Consider the following 24412-nt stretch of genomic DNA (forward strand, 5'->3'; position numbering starts at 1 on the left):
GACATTTGTTGTTGTTACACCAGAGAGGACAGAGAAGCACGGTTCCTAGCTAGCAAAATGGGAATAGTAGCAGCATTTCGATCATGGGCAGGTAAGTGGTTTCTTTTTTCTTTTCACTCCTCCCCAATTTGTGTCAAGAAGAAAATTTAGGATTGCCTCATTTAAGTACAAAATCTGTTCCTGTGAGCCTACTTTGTCTTCATCAATACCTTGTCTGCAGTGATATTAATATGTTTTGATGTGTCAGAACAGAAGGGATTCCACTATGTGGTAGGCTCTAATTTTTATTCCTGACCAAAATGCAGCTCTTGTTGCCAGTTTGGGAATTCCATGTCAGATATCCATTTACCTTTGCTGTTTTACCTGATACTCAGTGGGTGGGAGTGTTGGTCAACATAGTCTAAAATTTTATGTACACTGAAGATTTGCCGTACTTGCTAACTAGTACATATAACACTACTGTTCATCTGCATTCAAAACTTGTACCAGTATAGCATCACCAGTGACTGGCCACCAGTTACTCTAATTGGGGCAAATTCATCAAAAACCTTAGATGAGGTCTGCATTGAGGATTTGCCCCAGTTGCAGCAGTCTGTGGTCAGTCATTGGCTACACAGTTACAAACACTGAATGCGTGGTCAGTCGTTGGCTACACGGTTACAAACATTGAATGCAGATAAATGACTCATTAGAAACATCTAACAGGCGATTTCTGTGGTTGCCTCTTTTATAGTCTGCCTCAGTATGTACTGGGAGCTAAGCTTGTAAGCTGAAAGGTCCTTCATACGGTTAAAGGATTGGAATATGCCACTTCGCTTGACATTGTCCACATTATTTGTCCCTTTTCCTGACTTTGGATTTTTTCCCATAGTTCATTTACTTTAAATGTGCACTTCAAGTGCTTGCTCCTGTGTATCCCAATATGTGTGTGAGCATGCTGTGTGCACTGTTGTAGGAAGACTTTTCCCTAGCAGTACCCATCATGTCAGCTGTGCTGCTCCTTTTGGTGATGCCTCTCCAATGTTGCATACGTACCCTGGCTAACCTGACCTCTGCTCAGTTCCTTTTTTCTGCCAGTGATGGTCCTTGGAGCTTCTGGTTCTTACTTCGCAAGTCCTTTGTTCTCCCTAGTTTTCAGGGTTTACAAGTTCTTTTCGGTGTAGAATAGTTTTAACTCAATAAAGTATTTAGCAGTGGGGTATGTGTTGGGGTTCTGCTGTACTTGTCTGCACACACTTTCCAGGCATGCAGTAGTCTCGGGGCTTCAAACCTTGCTCTAAGTGTGGGAAGCATATGACTAGGCATCCAAAGCTTGCTGCCTGTCTTAAGTGTTTGGGAGAAAGCCACCTGCTACGTAAAACAACTTTGTAAGGTGTTTAAGCTGCACACTTAGAAAGAGACCAGAAGCTTAAATGCATTCTGATGGAGTCAGCGCTTTGATTGCAATCCCAGGTGATGGCCTCCACTTCCTCAGTGCACAACACACTGGCTGTGGTGCACAAAGCCTTAGCACTGCAGTGCGATGAATGACATGGGCCCTGGCTGCGCTCTGCAGGGCATGGTGCAGGCTCCTCTACTCAGCACAGGTCCCATTCCCTAGTGCTGAAGAATAGGAAGAGGACTGAGAGAGGGTGTTCTCCCTTCCAGAGGTCTGGCAGGGCCCCAGAGGCAACCCACATGACCCTGGCGCCATTGAGTCCAGCATCCAGAGTGGGGTCATCAAGTTTGGTGTCAGTGGACTCCCTGAAGCTAATAGTTGTGGATGAGGGCTTGGACCTCTGTTCCACACCAGATAATTCTGAGGCCATGTGGGATCTCATAGAGCTCACAGTACCAACTTCCTTTGAGTCACAGCCACCCCATCAGTACTGTCAGCACCACCAAACTTGGCCCTGGCAGAACTGTTGAAGTAGTGTATCTGACTGCAATGGCAGGACATGTTGAACTGTTTCTGATGCACCCCTTGTCCTCTCCTTTGCTGCTGGCACCGAGGAAAGACTATGGTGATGAGTCAGCACAAGGGGCCCTCCCAACCCTGTTGAGCTCCACTTTATCATGTCTGACATTGGCATACTCTTCCACTTCAGACGCCAAGTCATTTGTGTCCTGGAGCTCGCGATGCTATTCTCTGTCTCGGCATTACCACCCAGATTCATCAGTGGCACCAATGCAGTCCTGTCTTCTACAGTGGCAAGTGCCTGTGCAGTGGCTCTTCAGAATTGTGTGCATGCCACCAGTGCCAAGGGTGGGAGTCCTCTGTTGAGGGCTACTTCAGTGGCATTGTCAGCCTCTGACATTTTACAGTAAAATCAGCAACATCGGCTGGAGTTACGTTATCCTTTAAGAAGGCACTCCTGGACCCAGCAGAGACTGTTCTGCCAACTTGTAAATGAGTGAATACAAAAAAAAAAGCTTTATTTTTGTTCTTCCAATCCTCACCTAATTCTCAGGTAGTGTATGCAGTGAATGAGCTGATTAAGCAAACAATACTCCAAATGTACCTAATCTGACAAAGACCAAAAGTACTTAGATCTCTGCTTGGAAATCCTGTTAATCTGCAGTACTACAATTTCACAGAGTATAATAAATATATATCCTTTATTGATCATATTCCACAGGAACACAGAGGATGCGGGGAAAGCCAGTTTTTAGCCAGGCACCTCTTCAAGCTTTGTTGGAGGCTGCAGACACAGCTGCCAGGTCAATCTTTATGGCAGCAGTTATATGCAGAGTGCCCTGGCTCAATTCTTGGGGATCCTGAGAGAGGTTCAGACCTCTGATCTCTCCCAATACCATGTGATGCAACAGTTTGGGTCCTCACCACAGGCCTGGCTACTGGGACAGCATAACTCAGCAGCCAGAGTCAATAGCATGGCCCTCTATTTCAAGGCAGTGTAGCCTAGTGGCCAGAGTCAATAGCAAAGCCCCTTTTTCTCAGGGCAGTGTGGCTTAGCAATGAGCATCACTAGTAAAGCCCCTTTGTCAGGATAGCATGGCTTAGTGGCCAGAGTCAATACCAAGGTGTACGGGCCACCACCTTGAGTGAGTGTATCAGAGGCAGAGCATTGAGACTACAATTTAATTTAAAAATTACATGCTTACCAGAGTCAGAATGCAAGGAGCTGCAGCACAGGAACCATAAAATCATGGTCCTCATGAAGGGACCTCTAGAGGTGAGAATCCAGTTCCCTACACTAATGGCAGGACCAAGCATGTTCTAGAATGCAACTGGCAGGTATTTGTCTAACCTGCTCTTAAATGTATCAAATGATGGAGATTTCACAACCGTCTCCAGGCAATTTATTCCAGTTTTTAACTATCCTGACAGGAAGTTTTTCTTCATGTCCAACCTAAACTTCCCTTGCTGTAATTTAAGCCAGTTGCTTCTTGTCCGATCATTAGAGGTTGAAAATAATTTTTCTTCCTCCTATCTGTAACAGCCTTTTAGATACATGTCCCTTGAGTCTTATCTTTTCTATGCTAGACAAACCCAGTTTTTCCAATGTTTCTTCATAGGTCATGGTTTTTTAGACCTTTAGCTAGTGAATATGCAATGCATGCCTGCCCTGGTGCTAGGAATTGCATAACTAGACGAGGAAATGTAGTTGTGATACAGTTGTGATACAGTAATTGTACCTGGTCTTCTGACAGAGTAGTTTAATTATTATTTTCATTAATATTTCAAAGAGTATATTTTAAAGTATTTGTTGCTTTGATTATGAGATTAATTATACATTTTGTATTTTCTAGGTATTATCAGTTTATGCAAGCCTGGCAACTCTGGTATCCAGTCCCTTATTGGCGTTCTTTGTATACCAAATATGGAAATACGGGTAGGCAATAAATCAGCTACTTACTGGAGAATAGTAGTCTAAAAGTTGTGTGCTTCTTGGAGGTACTTTTGTGTACATGTTTATTTAACATTAATGGTAGGAAGAATGGTCGAGTGATTAGGACCTGCAAGAACTGGATTTTCTTATGTGACCTTGGGTAGATCATTTAGCCTTTCTGTACTTCAGTTCCCATTCTGCAAAATGAAGATAATAGCTTTACCCTACACACACTCATGCACATGCACACCATCTAAAATATATCAGTGTTGATCTACATGTATAGCTGGTAAGAAAAATGTAAGAAAGAAACACAAAAAGAAAAATGCTCCTTGAAAACACATTAAAATTTGATTTAAGAATATTTACATTCTGTATTTTGACATATGTTTGACAGGGCTGGCAACAGACTTTACCAGGCCCTAGGCAAGGTGAGGTCTGGCTCAGCTCTGGGCCCACTGCAAGTGGAAGTGGGTTGGGTGGAAGGGGTGGGGCTGGGGGCTAGCCTACCCCACCCAGCCCTCAATACCACCTGGACTGTGCTGTGTGGGGCTCCAACGATAATTTAATGGACCTGGGATTCTGGCCAGTGTTGTTGCCATGGTAGGAGTGGTGCTGGCCCTAGAGGCCTGGGCCCTTTTAAATTGCTGGGCCTTGGATCTGCTGTCCCCAGCCCCATGTAAGCTTTGTTTAACCTAAACATTTGTCAGTAATTATTCAGACCTTTCCACAACTGTGAAAAATTAAATCGACAAAAAAAAAAAAAACTTAAACCCCATTAATTCTATACAGTGGTGAACATTTAAATGTCGAGAGCTAAATAAATCTGCATACCAGTTGAAATTCTAAAATAAATAAACTGAATTGTGCCAAGTTTTCTTTAATATACCTGAAATAGTAACTGGAATAGCAATATGAGTTTTACTTGTACTACTACGTTACTCCTGTGTTTTTCAAGACCCCTTTTATGGACTTACCCTGATTAATTGGAGCTGAAAAAAACATTATTTCTGAGACTGACAGTTTTTGAAGCAGGAATTGTCCATAATTGTCCATAATTTTGCCAAACTCCTTTGCCATAATCCTGGCAAAAATGAGAGTGAAGCCAAAGTGTAATTGCCTACAGCAAAAGTTTTTAAAGAAAGCATTTGGTCGCTCACATCTTTTTGTGTGATTTAGGGAAAAACATATAGTTGGAGACTGACTAAACACTAGAATATGGCCCCGGACAGGATTATTCTGATTGCTTCCCAAAATCCATAAACCTGGAAACCCTGGGCACCCTATCACTTCAGGTATTGGCACTCTTAGTGCAGGACTATCCAGCTATGTGGACTCCTTCCTTAAACCCTGGGCTACCAGCACTCCTAGCTATCTCTGAGATACCGCTGTCTTCCTGAGGAAATTACAGAATATCCAAAATCTTCCTGAAATACTGTCCTTGCCACCATGGATGTAGCCGATCTTTATATCAATATTCCACATGAAGATGAACTACAAGCCGTTAGGAACACTATCCCAGTTCTTACCATGGCAAATCTGGTGCCCGAGCTATGTAACTTTGTCCTCATCCACAACTACTTCCAATTTGGGGGCATTTTATGGCATTGCTCTAGGCACCCACATGGCCCCACAGTATGCCAACATTTTTATGGCTGACTTAGAACTATGTTTCCTCTGCTCCCGTCCCTATCACCCCTCCTTTGCTTATGCTACATCAATGATATCTTTTTCATTTGGACCAATGGAAAAGAGATTATTAAGAATTCCACAGGGATTTCAACAACCTGCAACCCACCATCAATCTCAGCCTTGACTGTTCCACATGCGAGTTTGATTTCCTGGACACCCCAGTACAAATCACCCATGGTAAAATCGGTACTACTCTCTACCAGAAACTTGACCACTACTGTTCCTTACATGCCCCCAGCTTCCATCCAGGGCACATCACACTCTCCAACATTTAAAGTCAAGCCCTTAGATACAATTGCATCTGCTCCAATCCTGCTGACAGAAACCAAAAACTTCAAGATGTCTTCCAGGCATTTGTAAAACTTAATTACCCATCTGGACAAATAAGAAAACAGATTGACAGTACCAAACGAATACTCAGAAACCAGGTACTTCTAGCTGGGCCCAAGAAGGTTAATAACAAAACACCACCTGTCATCACCTATAGTCTCCAGCTCAAACCCCTTCAGCACAATATTGATAATTTACAACCTGTACTGGAACGTGCTGCATTCTCACAGGCCCTGGGAAAAAGACCTGTTCTTTCCTACAGACAACTGCCTAACCTCAGAAAAATCCCCCCTAGCAACCACATGCCACACCACCAAAATCCTGGAACTTTTCTTTGGAACAAATCCCTTTGCCAGTTCTATCCACATATTTACACTGGAGACATCGTCACTGGACCTAACTACGTCAGTTACACGATGAGGGGCTCATATTCCTGCACTTGCGCCAATGTGATGTGTGCTCTCGTGCCTGCAATGCCTCTCTTTTGTGTATATTGGACAAATTGGACGATCTCTTCACTGAAGAATGAATGGACGCAAATCAGACATTAGGAATCTGAATACACACAAACCTGTCAGTGAGCATTTCAATCTAGCAGGTCATAGCATCCAAAATTTGAAACTGCATTCTGAAACAGAGATTTTTAACACCAGATTACAAAGGGAGACATCTGAAGTGGAGTTCATTCTCAGGTTGGATACTTTTCACCTTGGACTCAGAGATATCAATTACCTTACACATTACAAGGACAGTTTCCTCACCTTGATATTCGTGATCCCAGGCAGCCCACTTAACAAACGCTTGGAGAAACTAATTTTCTTCTCCCTTTCTTTCCCACCCGCCATCCTATCTAGGCGATGTCAGCTTTTATTCAATATTTTTCTGTCTGTTAAATTCTCTTTACCTCTGTTATCAGTTATTCATCAGTATTTTCCAGATCTGAAGAAGTGGGTCTGTCCCATGAAAGCTCATCGCCTAATAAATTATATTGTTAGTCTACTAAATAATATATACATAAATATAATGGTCAAATTAATGTAGTACTATGTACTGAAAGATAAATAAAATAATATTTGTATTAGACAAAGTATTAAAATGAAGGAACTTATCTAATAGTTCATCTCCCTGTCAATAAAGGATTGTTTCCAAGTATACATATTCTATAGGACTGCTTTGTTTCACTCACAGTGTGTCCACAATACAGCTACTAAATAATATATAAATAAATATAATGGTCAAATTAACGTAGTATGTACTGAAAGAAAAATAAAATATTTGTATTAGACAAAGTATTAAAGTATATATTTAAGGATCTCATTGAATTACTGTTGCCATAAAGTTGGAATGACAAGCCTAGACTTTATATAATACCCTATCTTCAGAACAAATGTTTGAGAGAGATTGAGCTCTCTACTGCTTCTTTAATGGGGGAAGGGGCAATGACTCTATCGATATGCCCAGGGGAAAAAAAATGAGGATGTGTCGTGACATGTGGAACTATTGCATATCTCTGAAGTTAAGAATATATTAGATCGTGTTGCATGTGCACTGTGTTCTCACTTACCTATGTAATCACTTGAATCATTAATGCTCTGCATGACCTTTAAGAGTTCACAATTTTTGTGGGGACATAGGGGAGATTTAATTGGTATTTTTTTCTCCACAGACTTAGCAAATTCTGAACACTGGACTCTATCTGCTAGTGTCTCCTTGTATAAGTTTTTTTGTTTCATTATCTCCTTATATTTTATATAAAAGCAATAAAATTAGTTTAAAAATAATTCAAGACAAATTGTGTGTGACATCTTTTTTTGCTTGATAGCCTGCTTCAAGTAGTGACATTTCAATGTATTTTTCATTTTGGATAACATTCTATCCAACTTCATAAATTAAGTTAATGTTTCTAATAGCTTGTGAAAATATTTTCCTTTTTTATTCATAGCGAGGCCTACTTGAGGTTCTTTATGATATATTTCGCCTTCCTCTCCCCGTTGTGACTGAAGAATTCATAGATGCACTTCTCAGTGTTGGTAGGTATTAGAATCAATGCACAGTGCAGGTTTTCTTTCTTATTTATTCTAAAATTTGAATAAATGTATTGCCTTAGAGTGCTAGGATACATTGTAGAGGAAGAGTTCTCAACAGTTAGTCATAGAAATCTACGGTTAAAATCTTTTATTTGGTGTACAGGGAAAGTTGTAGCATTGCATCCTAAGAGAATTCATGTTTAATAATGTAAATCCTTAGTGCTATCATTCTACATTTCACTTAAGCATATTCCAACTAAGTCTCATCAAAATTTTGTGTAATTTCTTAGATTCATATGTTAAATGTGAGTAATTTTGTTTGTGTAGACTTTTTCATTTAAGATGCATTAGAAGAGTAGGATACAGTTGAGCTACACACAAATTCTAGACAAGTTAAGTTTTAGTAGGCTAATTATATAGTTTAAAAGAACATCTCTAAAATGTGTCATTGCTGCAAAAGTTATTTAAAGATATTATCACCCATGGCAATCCGTAGCTAGCACTTAAGTGTTTAGAAAAATCAAAGGTTCTTTTCAAACATATGACTTTTATTGAAATTTATTTTCCACAGAGCAAATACTTAGTTTTGTTTCTAGTGGTTTTACAAAAATACTTCCTCACCTAAAGAAATGCACATCCAAATATCACTTTTCTGTGTTTTAATGGTTACAGTATCTACTCTGGTTAAACTACCGTAACAATGCTGTTTAAAGAAAATAGTATTTTTAGTTCACCATGTAAAAGGTACTGTAATATAATCTGTTGAAAGCTGAACTTGCAAATATGGAAAATCCTATCTGGTGATGTTGGTGTTACCCATGAAAGCTCATGACCTAATACATTTTTCAGTCTTTAAAGAGCCACGGGACAGGACTGCTTATGGTTTGTCAAGCTACAGACTAACACAGCTATACCTGTGGTACAAAAAAGAGCTGTACAAAATAAAACAAAAAAGCAGTCTTATTGCACCTTAAAGATGAACAATATAATTTCTTAGGTGATGAGCTTTTGTGGGACAGGCCAAAAGATCAGGTGCCATGAGGACTGTTCTTTTGAAAAAAGGAGCTTATGAAAGAATGCGCTGTTCCTGAAACAGGAGAGGGAGAGCGCTTTCAAAAGGAGTGCCATGTTCTTTTGATTTACTTTGAAAAGAATGCTTTTTGTGTGTAGACCCTCTGCAGGATCTTTCAAAAGAGCCCCATTCTTTTGAAAAATCTTTTGAAAGAACTTGATAGTGTAGATGCAGCCAAAGTGGTGTTAACAAGTACGTGTGCTAAGTCATCATCCATGATTACTATGACATGAAATATATGGCAGAATGCAAATGAAACAGTCAGAGGTATGTATTATGGGGATAGTCTATATCGTCTTAGTCTGTATCTGCAAAAACAACAAGGCATCTTATGGCACCTTATAAACTAACAGACCCTAAGCTTTCATGGGCAGAGGCCCACTTCATCAGATGTATGACAAATATTTGTAATAAAAAAATCTTCCCAGCCTTCCAAGTTAAATCTTCAGTAGAGTTGCTGACTAAAGCTTGGTCTAGATGACAATATTCTATTGCTTGAATGTGAGAGCTGAATACTGTTCAGCAGTCAGTGAACAATAGAAGAAATCATGCTCATATTATTAGCAATACTACTACTTTGAAATCTGAGAACTGGTGCTCATGTATAACGTACATTGTAAGCCTTTCACTTGCTCAAGTAGAAGATAATACCTCACCCAATTCGTGTGTGTCATATTAAATTTAGGTAATCTGAATTATGGTATTTGCTAATAACAAGTTTAGTGGTATATTTAAGTGAAGAATGTGAAAATCATGTTTGTACAGTCTTAGTCTGTACTTGGGATTAGAAGGAACAAAGCTACAGTTGCTGATGTAATAAATAATTTAGTCCAATAAATGCCACTGCAGACATTAAAATGATGATTTAAAGTTAAACATTACAATTACTGATGTCCACATTTTTCCTCCTCTAGATCCAAGTCGGTTTCAAGACACATGGAGACTTTCTGATGGTTTTGTAGCAGCTGAATCTAAAACTATATTACCCCATCGAGCCAGATCAAGGTAGTACTTTGTGACTGAAACTGTATGATTGTTGTTTGTGACACAAGCTGTAAGGTTATCTAATTTTTATTGTGAGAAATAAAAACAGAAGAAGAAACCACACATCTTACACTGTTTATGTACTTGTTTTTGGTTTTGTTGTTTTTTTTCTGTTTTGTTTTGTTTTAGACCTGACCTCATGGATAATTACTTGGCTTTGGTGCTTTCGGCTTTTATTACTAATGGACTTTTAGAAGTAAGTGCAGAGTTTGATAGAATTATCATTTTTTCACCATGATACTGAAAAAGTGAACATTTAAATCCAGCTATCTCAGTAATTTTTTTACTTTCCTTTAAGGGTCTGGTTGAAGTAATTACAAGTAGTGATGACCATGTATCTGTTAGAGCAACAATCCTGTTAGGAGAACTTTTGCACATGGTAAGTAGGAGCTTATTGTTCATTATAGGCAGTATTGGTAGTCTTGCACATTATTAGGTTTGCCTTAACCATGACACCAGCCTTTGTATTCCTGCAGTCCTTTGCTTCATTCACTACACCCCTTCCAACTTCTGCAACAAATAAAGGGGGAGGGAGGAGTCCTTAAAACAGCCAGTAAACTCTGTCTTAACCAACATTCGATCATCTGGGACTTTCAAATGACTGGAATTTTAACCATAAATAATTTTAGTTACCTTTTCCTTAAGTACAATATAGTGAAAATAAATCCAAGTGATTACAGCAAATACAGTGTGAGTTATATAAGACTACTGTTGGTAAATAAAGTAGTCTGTGTTCATTTTTGTTTGTTTCTTAATATCTAATCTTGTTTTTCTTTAGTGCTATGCATTGCCAGGCATACTCCTCTATCCAGAATATTTGAATATCTGGCAACCTCCCGGTCCTGGGACTGCCAGATATGAAAGTGTTAACTGTATCTTCACTATACAACCTTTTTCATCCAGAGCAGGCCCATCCTGTGTGCTGAATGAGGCAAAGACCCTGGGAAAAAATAAGTAGTTAAAGACTTTGTAATTGTGCATATATCCATGGTCCATGGTTAGTGCAGACGTAGGTGTGTGTGAAAGGGGAGTGAGTAACTTATGGTTTAATAGGCAGCCTGTATTTTAGTATTTTCTCATATTTTCGTGCTTGACGTTGAACTTTAGTAGTGTTCTGACAAATATTTCTGTCTTAAAATATATTTTGACTGGATTAAACTTATCACTGTTACAGACAATAGGCTTAGATCCTTATTTCAACACTTGAAGACAAATAAATGAATGAACTTCTCTTTCCTGTGTGTAAAGGCTTGCTTTAGTCATTCTTTTAAATGTTTTGTCTTCAGTAGGCAAAAAGAGTACTCATGATTAGTGGAATTTTTGAGAGCTCAGCTAGGTTCCTTTTTGTTTCTCTTTCATTAGAGCTATTAATCTACTCTGTTGTATATAGGTTCTCATACTGCCCTCAACTCCATAGAATCATAGAACTGGAAGGCACTTCAAGAGATCATCAAGTCCAGTCCCCTGCCTTCATTGCAGGACCAAGCACCACCTAGGCCATCCTTAATGGGTGATTGTCTAACCTGCTCTTTAAAATCTCTAATGATGGAGATTCCACGACCCCCTAGTGTTACTGACACAAAATTCTGTGTCACTCACACACTCTAGGGGACCCACCCTCACCCATGCTAGGAGTAAGCTGTAATATTACATCCAGTGGTTTTGTGGGGTCTTTTATCAGTTAAAGAACCTTACACAGTAATATCCTACTTAATCTCTTATTTATTAACAATAATTAAAAAAAAGCAGCACACACGCTAAGCATATAATGCTCACCCCTCTCAATAAGACAAATGAACTTGTCTTTATGGTCAGTCAGGATCAAGTCCATCTGGGAGGACTCCAGTTTCTGCATAATGTCATTAGCACAGGGTTGAAGTTTGGCAGTTGTGATCTTGGAAGTGTGTCCTAGAGTTGTTTCCCAAAGAACTTCCTTTTGGACCCCAGTTTATATAGTGTGCTACTTAGCTATGCCTTAAACAATTATTTTACTAAAATTTTATGAACCAGTCCTAGCACAGCATGAGTTACCTAACCAATCATACCCCACCACTTCAATTGATTTACACAAAGCAAAATTAATTATACAGCAGTCAAAAACAACTAAAAACCAGACAGAGTTTATGCAGACATACAATAGGAGAATGAAGACTGTAATCATAGAATGAGGATTCCACAATTACCACTAGTGATAAGGAGTTTCTTTCTCAATGAAATGTTGTCAAACTAAGTTTTCTTTAATCTTCTTGAGACCTGTTTCTTTTTCTGGTGATAGTGGGTATTATTAGGACAGGGTCTCCTGAGCAGCCTGGTTTAATGCAACTTAGATGAAATGTGAATAAGTAACTCCCTGCTTTTCAGCTAATGGCTGCTGCTCTTTCCATCTGGATTCAGGCTTAGGGCTTTAGACCTTCCAATATGGCCACAGAAAAAGGCAGTCTTCTTACACGAGGCAATTTATTTCAGTGCTTAACCTCCCTGACAGGAAATTTTTCTTTATGTCCAACCTAAACCTTCCTTGCTGCAGTTTGTCAATTGCTTTTTGTCATGTCATCAGAGATTAAGGGGAATATTTTTTCTCATTCCTCCTTTTAGCACTAGTTATTTGAAAGCTGTTGTTATGCCCCCTCTCATTCTTCTCTTTCCCAGTCTAAACAAACTTAGTTTTTTCAGTCTTCCTTCAGAGGTGTTTTTTTCCCTAGACCTTTAATCATTTTTGTTGCTCTTCTTTGGACTTTTTCCAATTTATCCCTATCTTTCCTGAAATATGTCACCAAGAACTGGACACAGTATTCCAGCTGAAGCCTAATCAGCACAAAGTAGACCAGAAGAGTTACTACTTGTCGTCCATCCAACACTCCTGTTAATACATACAAGAATGATACCAATCTATTTAAAAAAATAAACAATTATAGAGACCAAAGTATTCATCAAAGATCCTATTGCTGGGAAGAGCATATAGCAGCTCTCCTTGTGTGATTTGACTGCACTCCTTCTCCTCACTAAGGTACCAGTGCTCTGTCATATCGTCCAGCCTGCCCAAGCAGCTGGCACATTTTCATTCTGGACCCTTTTGTAGGCTGGTTGCCTCTAGTGGGACTCTTGATGACTGGCAGTTGGAACCAGACACGGTCAGGGAGTCTTACCATCTCCCCAGCAGCCAATCTGATCTGAGGCACCATGGCAGTCTCTCCAAGATATTGGGATGCAGAAACTTAGATCCACCCCATACCCCCGCACCCCCTGCCCCCAAAATTCGCTCAATCTCCACTCCTTCTCTAGTTCTTCTTCCTCTAAATAGAGTTGATTGCTCAATCAGCCGCTTGTTTAAAAGAGAGGTGTTTGGGATGGCTCGATAGTCTGATGTGGGGGGACTATTATTTCATAAAGATACAACAGGTGACTTTTATATTTCGGAGATGAGGATCAGTTTTTGGGTTGGTAAGGTTATAGTTGCAGTCTGGACACTGAGAGTTCATTTTTGTAATTTTGACAAGTACTTAGTACTTTGATCAGTGCTTCAATCATAAATCACTTTGCATGTCTATCAGTGGATGACTACTTCAGCAATGTTACAGAAATATTTTTATGCACTTTCATAGTTGTGGCATTTGCAAAAAAAGCTTTGGCAGATTAAAGTCTAGCATATTCCAAAGTGTCACTTGGAACTGAAAACCTCTGTTTCATATTTTTTCTTACATGTTACTGGTATCATGATGGACTACTACAGCTGAAAGGATTAAGATAAATGTTTTTTTGCTAGCTTTCAGTTTGGTTACTTTGGACATATGACCACATTTTCGTATTATTTTCACTGTTCGAAAGTAAAACTGCAAGTTAACTGGAGACTTCAGAGGCATGTGTGATTGAGCACTAGAACTAGTTTAAATGCCTTTTAATAAATGTGCTTTATTTCAAGTTTGTGTCTTTTAGTTAACAAAAGAAGCTTACTGTAAGTGGAAATTGTAATCATGTACTAAAAGGTATTCTAAGATAGAGCTGTTATATGGAAAGAATAAATAGGGCCATACTGTGTCATTGTTTGTATGGAAGAGTTCAAAAGATTAAATTCAGTGAGGTTTTTTGTGCTGATTGTGGGATGTGGCTAGACATGTATAACATTGATGAATAGTTGAATCTATTTTTTTAACAACAAACATATTTATTACAGGCAAACACAATTCTTCCTCATTCACATAGCCATCACTTGCATTGCTTACCAACGCTAATGAACATGGCAGCATCATTTGATATCCTGAAGGAGAAAAGACTGTAAGCATATTACATTGTAGTAAGATACTGAGAATGTGTGAACATTTACAATATATATTTCTTACAGTTAAAAACTGCTTGTATTTTTAAAAAGTGTGTGTGTATGCGTTTTGACCTTTACTGGGGTTATGTCAGTAGTTAGTTTAGTATGTATATGCAGTACACGTAAATTTTGTCTCAGTGTCTATAGTATATTAATTCCAAAATTGCAGTATATTGATCATAATTAGTACTGAAATTCGGACAGAATTGGAAGGAAAATTTTGATATGACCGAGTTTGTCATGTTAAAATTACTTTACGTCAGGTATTACAAAATTATTTGTGGAAAGCAGTTCATATTACTAAGAACAGATATTGCTAATAATAATAATTAATATCTGACCAAACAGTATAAACCACATTACTTGAGATGTGTTCTGAATTTTGGCTTTAATTGCCTGAAGTGGCAGTATATAGGATGATAGAAAGGTTAAAGCCTTTTAAATTAGGAGTGACTTTGCAAAAACTTGCCTTAGCCAATGTTTAATTCTAGCTATACTAAGTAGTAATTTGCCAAATTAATGAAGCATGAATTGCAAAATTAATAATAAAGAGCAATGCAAGATTTCCTATTTGAACACTCAGGCACTTAAAATGAAAATACACAATCTAAGAAAGACTTACTGTCCAAGTGATAGTGATTAAAAAGTAACAGAGAAATAGCTTCTGTCTCTTGTTACAGTTTCTTTCATTTGAGGAGTCCACCAATTTTCACAATATTTTATACTGTAGATGTATTTAGACATAGAGTCCTGCATGAGTACAAAATTGTCATCCACATCTGTGTCTGCAAAATAAGCCACAGATGTCTTCAGAAATGAACCACAGATACATGCAGCTGCAGCCGCAAATATAAAGTAGATATCTTCAGATTTTCAGGATGCTAGGAAAAAAAAAGTTATTTGCATCCCTGTTTGCAAAAATGAGCCGTGGATATCCTCATCCGTATCTGCAGATATCTACCAATTTGCAGGGCTCTAAACATTAGGTGCAAAGAAGCAGAAGCTTCAAATACTTATGTATTCAATGGCACAGGCATTTTATGTTTTGCTAACAGTAAAACAACAATTACCATTTTTTTGTCTGACGCTATCAGATAAATGAAATTAAAGCTTTATGCTAGGAACTCTGACTAAAACTAAATACTTAGAAAAGCCATTTATTTGTCACAGCTAATGTGAAAGAACAACATTAATAGAATGCTTCCATTTTTACTAATTTTTTGCCATTTGATTTCAGAAGAATGAGATTTTGCATATCAGGGCAAAGTCGGATTAATTTTCTTTATTCCAAATTTCTACAAATTGCCTATCCATATCTGTAGGTGCTTTTACACCGTTGAGCATACTTAAGTATTATATGCTCTACAAAGCTAAACCATTTGTGACATTGTGCAAAATGTTGTATTCATTATTTGTGTTAGCTCAGTATTATTCTAACACATTTTTATATGCCTTTTCAAATTTCTATCTGCTAATAAAACTGGGAAAAATGTGATTCTTTTTCTGTCTCCATTGTGCTTTTAATGATAATCATTGAATTATTTGTAAACTACTGTTGTAAAATCTGTGGTGGCGTTTGATGGCTGTAGGTGCTATTATTAATAAATAATAATAATCATAATGGTTTCTGTGAATATTTCCAAAGTGTTATTGAAAGATTTGATTACAGTGTGGCAAGAAAGTTTATAAAATGTCTTATCAAAGGTGTATAACACACTGGGTAATTTTTTTTATGTTGGTGTAATTCTGCCTAAATTTATTTTATGTTATGAGAGTAGTTGGTAACAAGAAAACTGTAGAAATTCTTACACTGATGACACATTTATGAAAGTATGATTACAGTGTCTAAAAATTCTGATTTAATGTAAAAAAAAATCCTTGAAATGGTTTTAATGTAAAAGTTAGTTTTAAAAAGGTGGTAAAAATTCTAATTATAATCTGTTAATCTTGGACAGAAATGGATGCCTGGGAAGGAACAGAAGATTTGTAGCAGTAACTGGTAGTTTTCATACTAGGTTAGGACAATGGGTGGGGAAAGGAACTGAAGAGTAGAAATGCCATACCTCCATACTGGGTTGACTTTTTGCTTACACTATTTTTTTTGCTTTTTGACCCCTCTGAAAATAGTTCAGAGGGTCAAAGGTGGCTACAGTGATTTAACTTCAGTTTTCCCTACCTGTTTCTACAGAAAAAATGTGATCTTATTGATATCACACTGATTATATCTGGGGACTCTGACGCTGTCTGCATTATTGTGATCTAGGAATTGCAAAGTTAAGGTTAAGCTTGTCAGTGTAGTTATCCATCAAATAACGCTTTAAAAAAAAAGTAGATGAAAATATCTCCCTAGTATGGAACAACGTATATCCAAGTTTTACAACTATGTCTACTAGTTCTTATATCCTTAGGATTATTGTACTTTCCAGAGCTCCCAAGTCATCATTTTCAAGTGTTTGTAAAACTTGTAATTAACATACACCCTTAGGTCTTATCTTTCTCTGTAGTTCTCGGAGTTCAAGTTTATGTTGAATACTGGATTTGTTAAGCTATTAGATGTCTGATGCTAGTTTGATGAACTCCTAAATTACCGTGTCTTGTTTTCCCATTGTTTCCTGTCTCTAAGATTCTCAAACCTGTTTTCCCACTTAAAGGTATAAGACTGGAGAATATAAAGCTTTTGGAACTTGCACCTTGTAGAATTATAAGATGATAGTATTTTTGCTCTTTCTTTTTTAATTCAGAACAGTCATTTCTTATTGGCAACTTCTTGGTTAACCCAGCGGTATTTAATGTAAGACTTAGTTGTGGTCTGTGTTTTATTGTAGTAAAATTTGTTATACAGTTATACATATCAATATTTTTCCTTTGTAGACGAGCCAGTGCTGCACTGAATTGCTTAAAACGTTTTCATGAGATGAAGAAACGGGGACCTAAACCCTACAGTCTCCATTTAGATCATATTGTTCAGAAGGCCATGTCAACACACCAGAAAAGGGATCAATACCGTGTACAGAAAGATATCTTTGTTTTAAAGGTATTTGGGTTAACCACTTAACCATTACTAAGCTTAATGTAAAACTTCAGAGTCTTTGCAGTTAATTTATGTTCTGATTTTAAACTATTCTCCAGAAATCCTGTTACTTTTTAATATTACTGCTTCTGTTTTTGTTTAACCCATGACCTTTATGTCCTTTCTCCTCAGAAGTCAGATCATTTGTGCGGCTTGTTTTTATTTTCATAAAATAAATTGAATTGCCTGTTTTGCAAATGAACATAACTTGACTTTCAGGCTATGTCTGCACTATAGTGTGCTTTTGAAAGGCAATCTTCCAGAAGGCATCTTTCGAATGATTGGGTTTTGAAAAAACACTCATATGCACAAAAGTGGGTCAATCTTCCGCTCCATTCTTTCGAAAGATCAAGACGCTCTTTCAGAAGAGAACATCCACACAGCAATGGTCCCCCTTTCAAAAGAACAAGTCAGGAAATGCTGCAGATGGGGTCATATGGTGGACAAGCTCTTCCAGGCCCTGCAGCCACCTGCTCCTTTAAAGGGCCCCTCCCAAACACCCCCTGCCTGCACATGCCAAGGCTGCTCTGCAAGACACAGCACCGTAGAACCTGTGCCTGGAGTGAAGCCTGGATCCTGCAGACCTCCATGAATCCCCTTCAGCTCCCCACCAGGGACACCATGATTGTCCTCACTATCCTCTACTTCCTCCGGTGGCTGACCCCTCCCACCATGGTCCTGCGGGCCCTCGCCACAGGGCATCTTCTGCACCCCATCCCCCTTGCCGTCCAGTGCTTGCAGCACTACCCCACCAGTGCCAAGTGGAGAGACTGGGTGGTGATGCGTCAGTGGGACAACGAGTGATGGCTCCAGAACCTCCAGATGAGGAAGGAGATATTCCTGGAACTCTGCACCAGGATACCCAGATGCGATCTGTGCTCCCCCTGGAGAAAAGGTTGCAATCGCCATAAAAAAGCTGGCCACCCCAGACAGCCACCATTAAGTTGGCCATCACTTCAGAGTGGGCAAGGCCACCATCGGGGCTGTTCTCATGGTGGTAAGCCATGCTCAGGTCACACACCCACCATGCGGGGGGAGCTCCTGAGCGACAGGGACCTTTGGGGACTCTTGGGGCAGGGGCCTGGGAAGTGACAGGCCCAGGGGAGGAGATAGAGAGGGGACCAAGGAGGGTGGACCAGAAGAGAGGGCAAAGGGGCATGGGGGGGATGGGGATGGTGGCTGGGGATAGGGGGCTCCGGGGCACTCCGCCAACACACTCAAAAGTGTGCACACCCTCCATCCCATGCAGATTGTCCGGGCGATCAACCACATCCTCCAGTGGAGGGTCATCCAAGTCAGAGACCTCAGTACCACCATCACAGGATTTGCGGACGTGGGCTTGCCCAACTGCTTCGGGGCCCTGGATAGGACCCATATTGCCATCTGGGCCCAGAGCACAGCATGTGGTGATACATCAGTAGAAAGGGGTACCACTCCATGGTGCTCCAGACCCTTGTGGATGCCAAGAGGCAGTTTATGGGGTGATCAGGGTGTGCCCATGATGCCCGGGGTTTCCGAAATTCCTGGCTCAGCCGCAGCATGCAGTAGAGGACCTATGCCCCCACATGGAGCTCCCTGTTGGGGACACCACCATGCCCCCCGTATTGCGGCCCACGTCACCTAAGCCCTGCATCCATGGCTCATGCGGCCCTACGTGGGACAAACCAGCCCCACCCAGGAGCATTTCAGTGAGCACATGACCAGGACTTAGAGCACAGTGGAGCAGGCCTTCAGCTTCTTGAAGGGATGTTTTCAGTGCCTCCTCTCGCACATGAAGATCAGCCTCTGGAACGTGTGTGCCCATGGTGGTGGGGAGTGCTGCAGTTCCCGCAACATTGTGGAGAGCCAGCAGAAGCAATTCATGCAGGGGTGAGCCACTGAGGCTGTGGCCAGCTGTGAGCAGCTGGCCCATGCCCCGTGCTGTCAGGTGCACTGGGACAGGGTGAGGTTCATGGAGGTCCTCCGTGAGGCCTTCGCCAGGGGGCCTCCATCATGAGCCCCCTGACACTCTTACCTCACCACTGTCCCCAGTACACCCACCCCTCGCTGCTCCCCCACCTATGACATGGGGGTGGTTGTAAATAAAGTTAACTATGAAACCAAGCAAACCGGGGGAGCTATATACAGGGGTGAATGGGGGGAACTTTGTACAGTGAGGTGGGAGGGGGCAGGGAACTGTGATCCATGCCAGCCACAGGTGCCCCTACCACCCCAGGTGCCGAGTCTCCGTTAGGGCTGGTCTGGGACTGGGACCACAGGGAGGTAGGAGCATGGCAGGGGTGCTGCAGCCATGGCTTGGCAGGAAGGGGGGGCAGGGGAGGGAGGAGTGCATGGGTGGGGAGGAGCTGGCCCTGTGTGGCCCTCCCTGGCCAGAAGCAGCTGGGCCTATTCCAGCACTACAGCTGACAGCAGGTTGAGTGGGATCAGGGCAGCGAGGTCAAGGGCAGCAGGGGAAGGTGGCAGGGGGTGGCGGTTGCAAGTGCCGGGCCATGGTGACCTCACCCCAGGCCTCCCACTGCCACCCCATGTCTGCCTCCTCTAGCTCTAGCCACTGTCAGAGCACGGTGGTCTGCTCCTGGATGGCTGCAGTGCACGCAGCTGCCTCCTCCTCCACCCTTTGGTGATGGTGGCATAGGAACACCTGGGTGGTGGGGGCGGGCATGCCCCAGTCGTCTCGGCGCATGCTGGAGGGTTCCCTGGCCCTGGACAAAGTTCGCCTGGCCCTTGGACAGCAGAGCTGTGGAGACTGAAGGGGAGAGAGGGGCAACCCATCAGTCTCGTTACCTGGCCCCAGGGGCTGGGCTCCCCTTATGGCCAGCCCCCAGCCTTGTCTGATGGCCTAGTGGGCCCTGGGGGATCCCGGGCACGTGGAGGTCCCTGCAAGTGTGGGGCACATGCTGGGTACTATCCTCCTCCCTGGGTTTGTGGCTTATAGTGCTGTTCACAGGAATGGGTGCTGAGGGCTGTGCATGGCCCTGTCTGTGGCCTGGGGGCCCCATCCGGCTGGCCGGGAAGCATCGGGACAGGGCCAACAGCTGTGTGACTGCGTGCTGTGCCAGGGGCAGCCCCATCCCAGGGTATCCAAATCACCAGTTACCTATGTGAGGGTTGGGCACCAGCTGGGGTTCCACCTCACGTGCCGACAGGTCAAGGATGACTTCCATCTCGGCCACGTCTTTCAGCCCCAAGAGCCAATGTATTTCTTTGTAGTGGGAGCAGACAGTGGGTGCTATCCCTAAGTGGCTGGGTGTGTCCCAGGCCTGGCTGTATGCCTGCCACAATTCCTTCATCTCCAACCTTACTTGGTTGGCTGTGAAGGGGATGGGGGTGGGCAGACCCTGAGTGGTCAGTCTTGCTGACAGCTGGAAGAAAGCCATGGCATTCGAGCACCGGCCGCTGGTGTGGAAGAGTACCTTTTTATCCCCCCAGTGTCCCAACAGGTCTTTTATCTCCCACTGACTCCAGGAGGGGGCCCTCCTCTTTGGCCCCTGGCTGGCCTCCTGAGATCCCTCTGTTGGGTCGACTCATGGGTGGCACGGGGGTCCTTAGTGCTGGCCATGGGGCCAGTGGGGTGTGTCGCTGGGCTCTGGCATGGCCAGACAAAGTGTGCTTCTGGTGGCTCATGGGGTTCTTGCAGTCAGCACACTCAGCTTCCTGACACTGGGTTTCTGGATCCTTGCATCTTTAAACATGGCTGAATGTGCCAACCATAGAGCCCCGCTTGTACTGGCAGTGCATCTCCACATGCCAGCTGGCTGGCGCCATGGAGGACAGCTCTTTCGAAAGAGCAGCCCACGGAGCGTCTCCACACGGTTTCTTTCCAAAGTGTCTTTCAGAAGAAGGCGCTCTTCCTGAAACAGGAATGTAAGAATGATTTCACAAGGCGAGCCGCATTCTTTCAAAAGTACTTTCGAAGGAACATATTTTTTGCACGTGGGCACTCTGCAGGATCATTCGAAAGATCCCCTTTCAAAAATTCTTTCAAAAGCACTTGCTAGTGTACATGCAGCCTCAGAACTGGAAGGCATGCTGAAAATCAGATTTACTTTTCACTACTCATGCTGGCTACTATTTTCCATTTTTCTAAGCTTTGGAAATTAAACTAAACTAGTGTAGTTAATTTCAAGATTAGTTTTTAATCAGTTTCGCTTTGACTGTCATTGCAACACCACAAGATGCAGTTTGACTTGTATCCATGATAACTTTTTGTTTTTCATAAAAAGAGGAAGTGTTTTTCATTGGAATATGCTTGTTTTCAAAAATGTGCTACCAGGTAATCTGAGATTTGGACTTTGTAATGCTTATTTCGCTGCTGACAGTGTTAGCCTTGTTTGTTTTAATGCCTAAACAGCATTCTATATCAGTTACAATATAATAAACAGCCATTCATGAAATGTGCGTAGATTTGATTATAAGCATTTTTATGTTAGGATAATTTGCAGCAAAGAAACTATTTTTCACCTTCTTTTCTAATATTACAGGATACAGAGGAAGCACTTGTATTGAATCTTAGAGATAGTCAAGTACTTCATCATAAAGAAAACCTTGAGTGGAATTGGAATCTGATAGGGACCATACTGAAGGTGAGCAATAAAAATTGATAATAGTTCTTTAATGAAATAGGTTGGAAAAAGGAATTTGACTTAAAACTTTTAAATTCACATAAAAATAATATTGAGAAGAAAGCTGTGAAAAGACACTTCTGACGTCTTAGAAAACTAGGTTCCAGTTGTCCTCCAGGGATGTTTGTGTACTGTGGAGTTTCTGTTTTTTCAAAACATCTTCCAGTTTTTCTATTATATTGTCTCATTCAAAATCGGAAAAAAATTGTACTTAGTAGACCACTGAGGTTTTTTCCTCATGAAATAGGAGAATTTAGAAAATAAAAACAATAAGGCCGTGTGGTTAATTTTCCTGCAAATGCAGAATTTTCCATACAATATATTTGCTAGTGCTATGTCAAACTAAATGTTAAATGTTTCAAAGGGTGACGTTTCAGATCTTTCCAGATGAAAGACCATTTTGTTTCTTGTTTCTGCTTTAACCTCTTTAGATAATGTGTTGAATGGTAACAGAGAGTAAGCCGTGCTAGTCTATACACTATCAAAACAAAAAGCAGTCAAGTAGCACTTTAAAGACTAGCAAAACAGTTTATTAGGTGAGCTTTCGTGGGACAGACCCACTTCTTCAGACCGTATCCAGACCAGAACAGACTCGATATTTAAGACACAGAGAACCAAAAACAGTAAGCAAGGAGGACAAATCAGAAAAAGATAATCAAGGTGAGCAAATCAGAGAGTGGAGGGGTGGGGGAGAAGATCAAGAGTTAGATTGAGTTAAGTATGCAGACAAGCCCCTATAGTGACTCAGAAAGTTCACATCACGATTTAAACCATGTCTTAATGTTCCAAATTTGAATATAAATGTCAGTTTGTCCGCTTCCCTTTTTACAAAGGAGCGATAATTTCTTTTCAGTAACACACATACCTTGAGGTCATTGACAGAATGCCCCATTCCATTAAAATGTTGACTAACTGGTTTGTGGATCTGGAGTGTTTTGATGTCTGTTTTGTGCCCGTTGACCCTTTGCCTAAGGGAGTTAGAAGTCTGTCCAATATACAAAGCATCTGGGCATTGTAGGCACATGATGGCATATATGATGTTAGTAGAGGAGCATGAGAAAGTGCCCGTGATTCTGTGAGTAACCTGGTTAGGTCCAGTGATGGTCTTTCCAGAGAAGATATGTGGACAAAGCTGGCAGCGGGCTTTGTTGCAGGGAAAGGTTCCAGGACTGGTGTTCCTGGGGTATAGACTGTGGCTGTTAGTGCGGATCCTCATGAGGTTGGGAGGTTGTCTGTAGGAGAGAACAGGCATGTCACCCAGGGCCTTCTGGAGTGTAGCATCAAGCTCTTAGGTATAATCGCATTTGCTCTGATCCAACTGACAGAGACCAAAAACTACAAGAAGCTTACCAAATATTCATAAACCTGAATTACCCACCAGGAGAAGTAAAAAAACAAATCGACAGGGCCAGTTGCATACCCAGAAACCAGCTACTCCAAGATCAGCCCAAAAAAGCCAAGAACAGAACACTACTGGTCATCACTTACAGCCCCCAACTCAGACCACTGCAACGAATTATTTAAGACCTACAACCTATTCTTAATCAGGATGCTACACTCCAGAAGGCCCTGGGTGACATGCCTGTTCTCTCCTACACACAACCTCCCAACCTCATGAGGATCCTTACTAACAGCCACAATCTATACCCCTGGAACACCAGTCCTGGAACCTTTCCCTGCAACAAAGCCCGCTGCCAGCTTTGTCCACATATCTTCTCTGGAAAGACCATCACTGGACCTAACCAGGTTACTCACAGAATCACGGGCACTTTCTCATGCTCCTCTACTAACATCATATATGCCATCATGTGCCTACAATGCCCAGATGCTCTGTATATTGGACAGACTTCTAACTCCCTTAGACAAAGGGTCAACGGGCACAAAACAGACATCAAAACACTCCAGATCCACAAACCAGTTAGTCAACATTTTAATGGAATGGGGCATTCTGTCAATGACCTCAAGGTATGTGTGTTACTGAAAAGAAATTATCGCCCCTTTGTAGAAAGGGAAGCGGACAAACTGACATTTATATTCAAATTTGGACCATTAACACATGGTTTAAATCGGGATGTGAACTTTCTGAGTCGCTATAGGGGCTCGTCTGCATACTTAACTCAATCTAATTCTTGATCTTCGCCCCCACCCCTCCACTCTCTGATTTGCTCACCTTGATTATCTTTTTCTGATTTGTCCTCCTTGCTTACTGTTTTTGGTTCTCTGTGTCTTAAATATTGAGTCTGTTCTGGTCTGGATATGGTCTGAAGAAGTGGGTCTGTCCCACGAAAGCTCACCTAATAAACTATTTTGCTAGTCTTTAAAGTGCTACTTGACTGCTTTTTGTTTTGATAGATAATGTGTTGTATTTTCTTAATATTAACTAGTGGCTTTAAGTTGGTACCTCAAATAT

At 41.3% G+C, this 24412-nt stretch overlaps 1 protein-coding gene across 1 annotated transcript in view; it reads left to right on the top strand.

Annotated features, from left to right (window-relative positions):
• Positions 1 to 24412, top strand: part of RICTOR (RPTOR independent companion of MTOR complex 2) — a 155923-nt gene that overhangs the window by 84368 nt on the left and 47143 nt on the right. Inside the window, exons 10-18 of the mRNA XM_074995627.1 lie at positions 24 to 91; positions 3751 to 3833; positions 7795 to 7882; positions 9866 to 9956; positions 10125 to 10191; positions 10294 to 10374; positions 14167 to 14267; positions 17182 to 17344; positions 21862 to 21963. Coding sequence (XP_074851728.1) covers positions 24 to 91; positions 3751 to 3833; positions 7795 to 7882; positions 9866 to 9956; positions 10125 to 10191; positions 10294 to 10374; positions 14167 to 14267; positions 17182 to 17344; positions 21862 to 21963 — 844 coding nt within the window. The remainder of the gene's footprint in view (positions 1 to 23; positions 92 to 3750; positions 3834 to 7794; positions 7883 to 9865; positions 9957 to 10124; positions 10192 to 10293; positions 10375 to 14166; positions 14268 to 17181; positions 17345 to 21861; positions 21964 to 24412) is intronic.

Source organism: Carettochelys insculpta, chromosome 5 (genome assembly GCF_033958435.1).
Source record: "Carettochelys insculpta isolate YL-2023 chromosome 5, ASM3395843v1, whole genome shotgun sequence".
Classification (NCBI taxonomy): Eukaryota; Metazoa; Chordata; order Testudines; family Carettochelyidae; genus Carettochelys; species Carettochelys insculpta.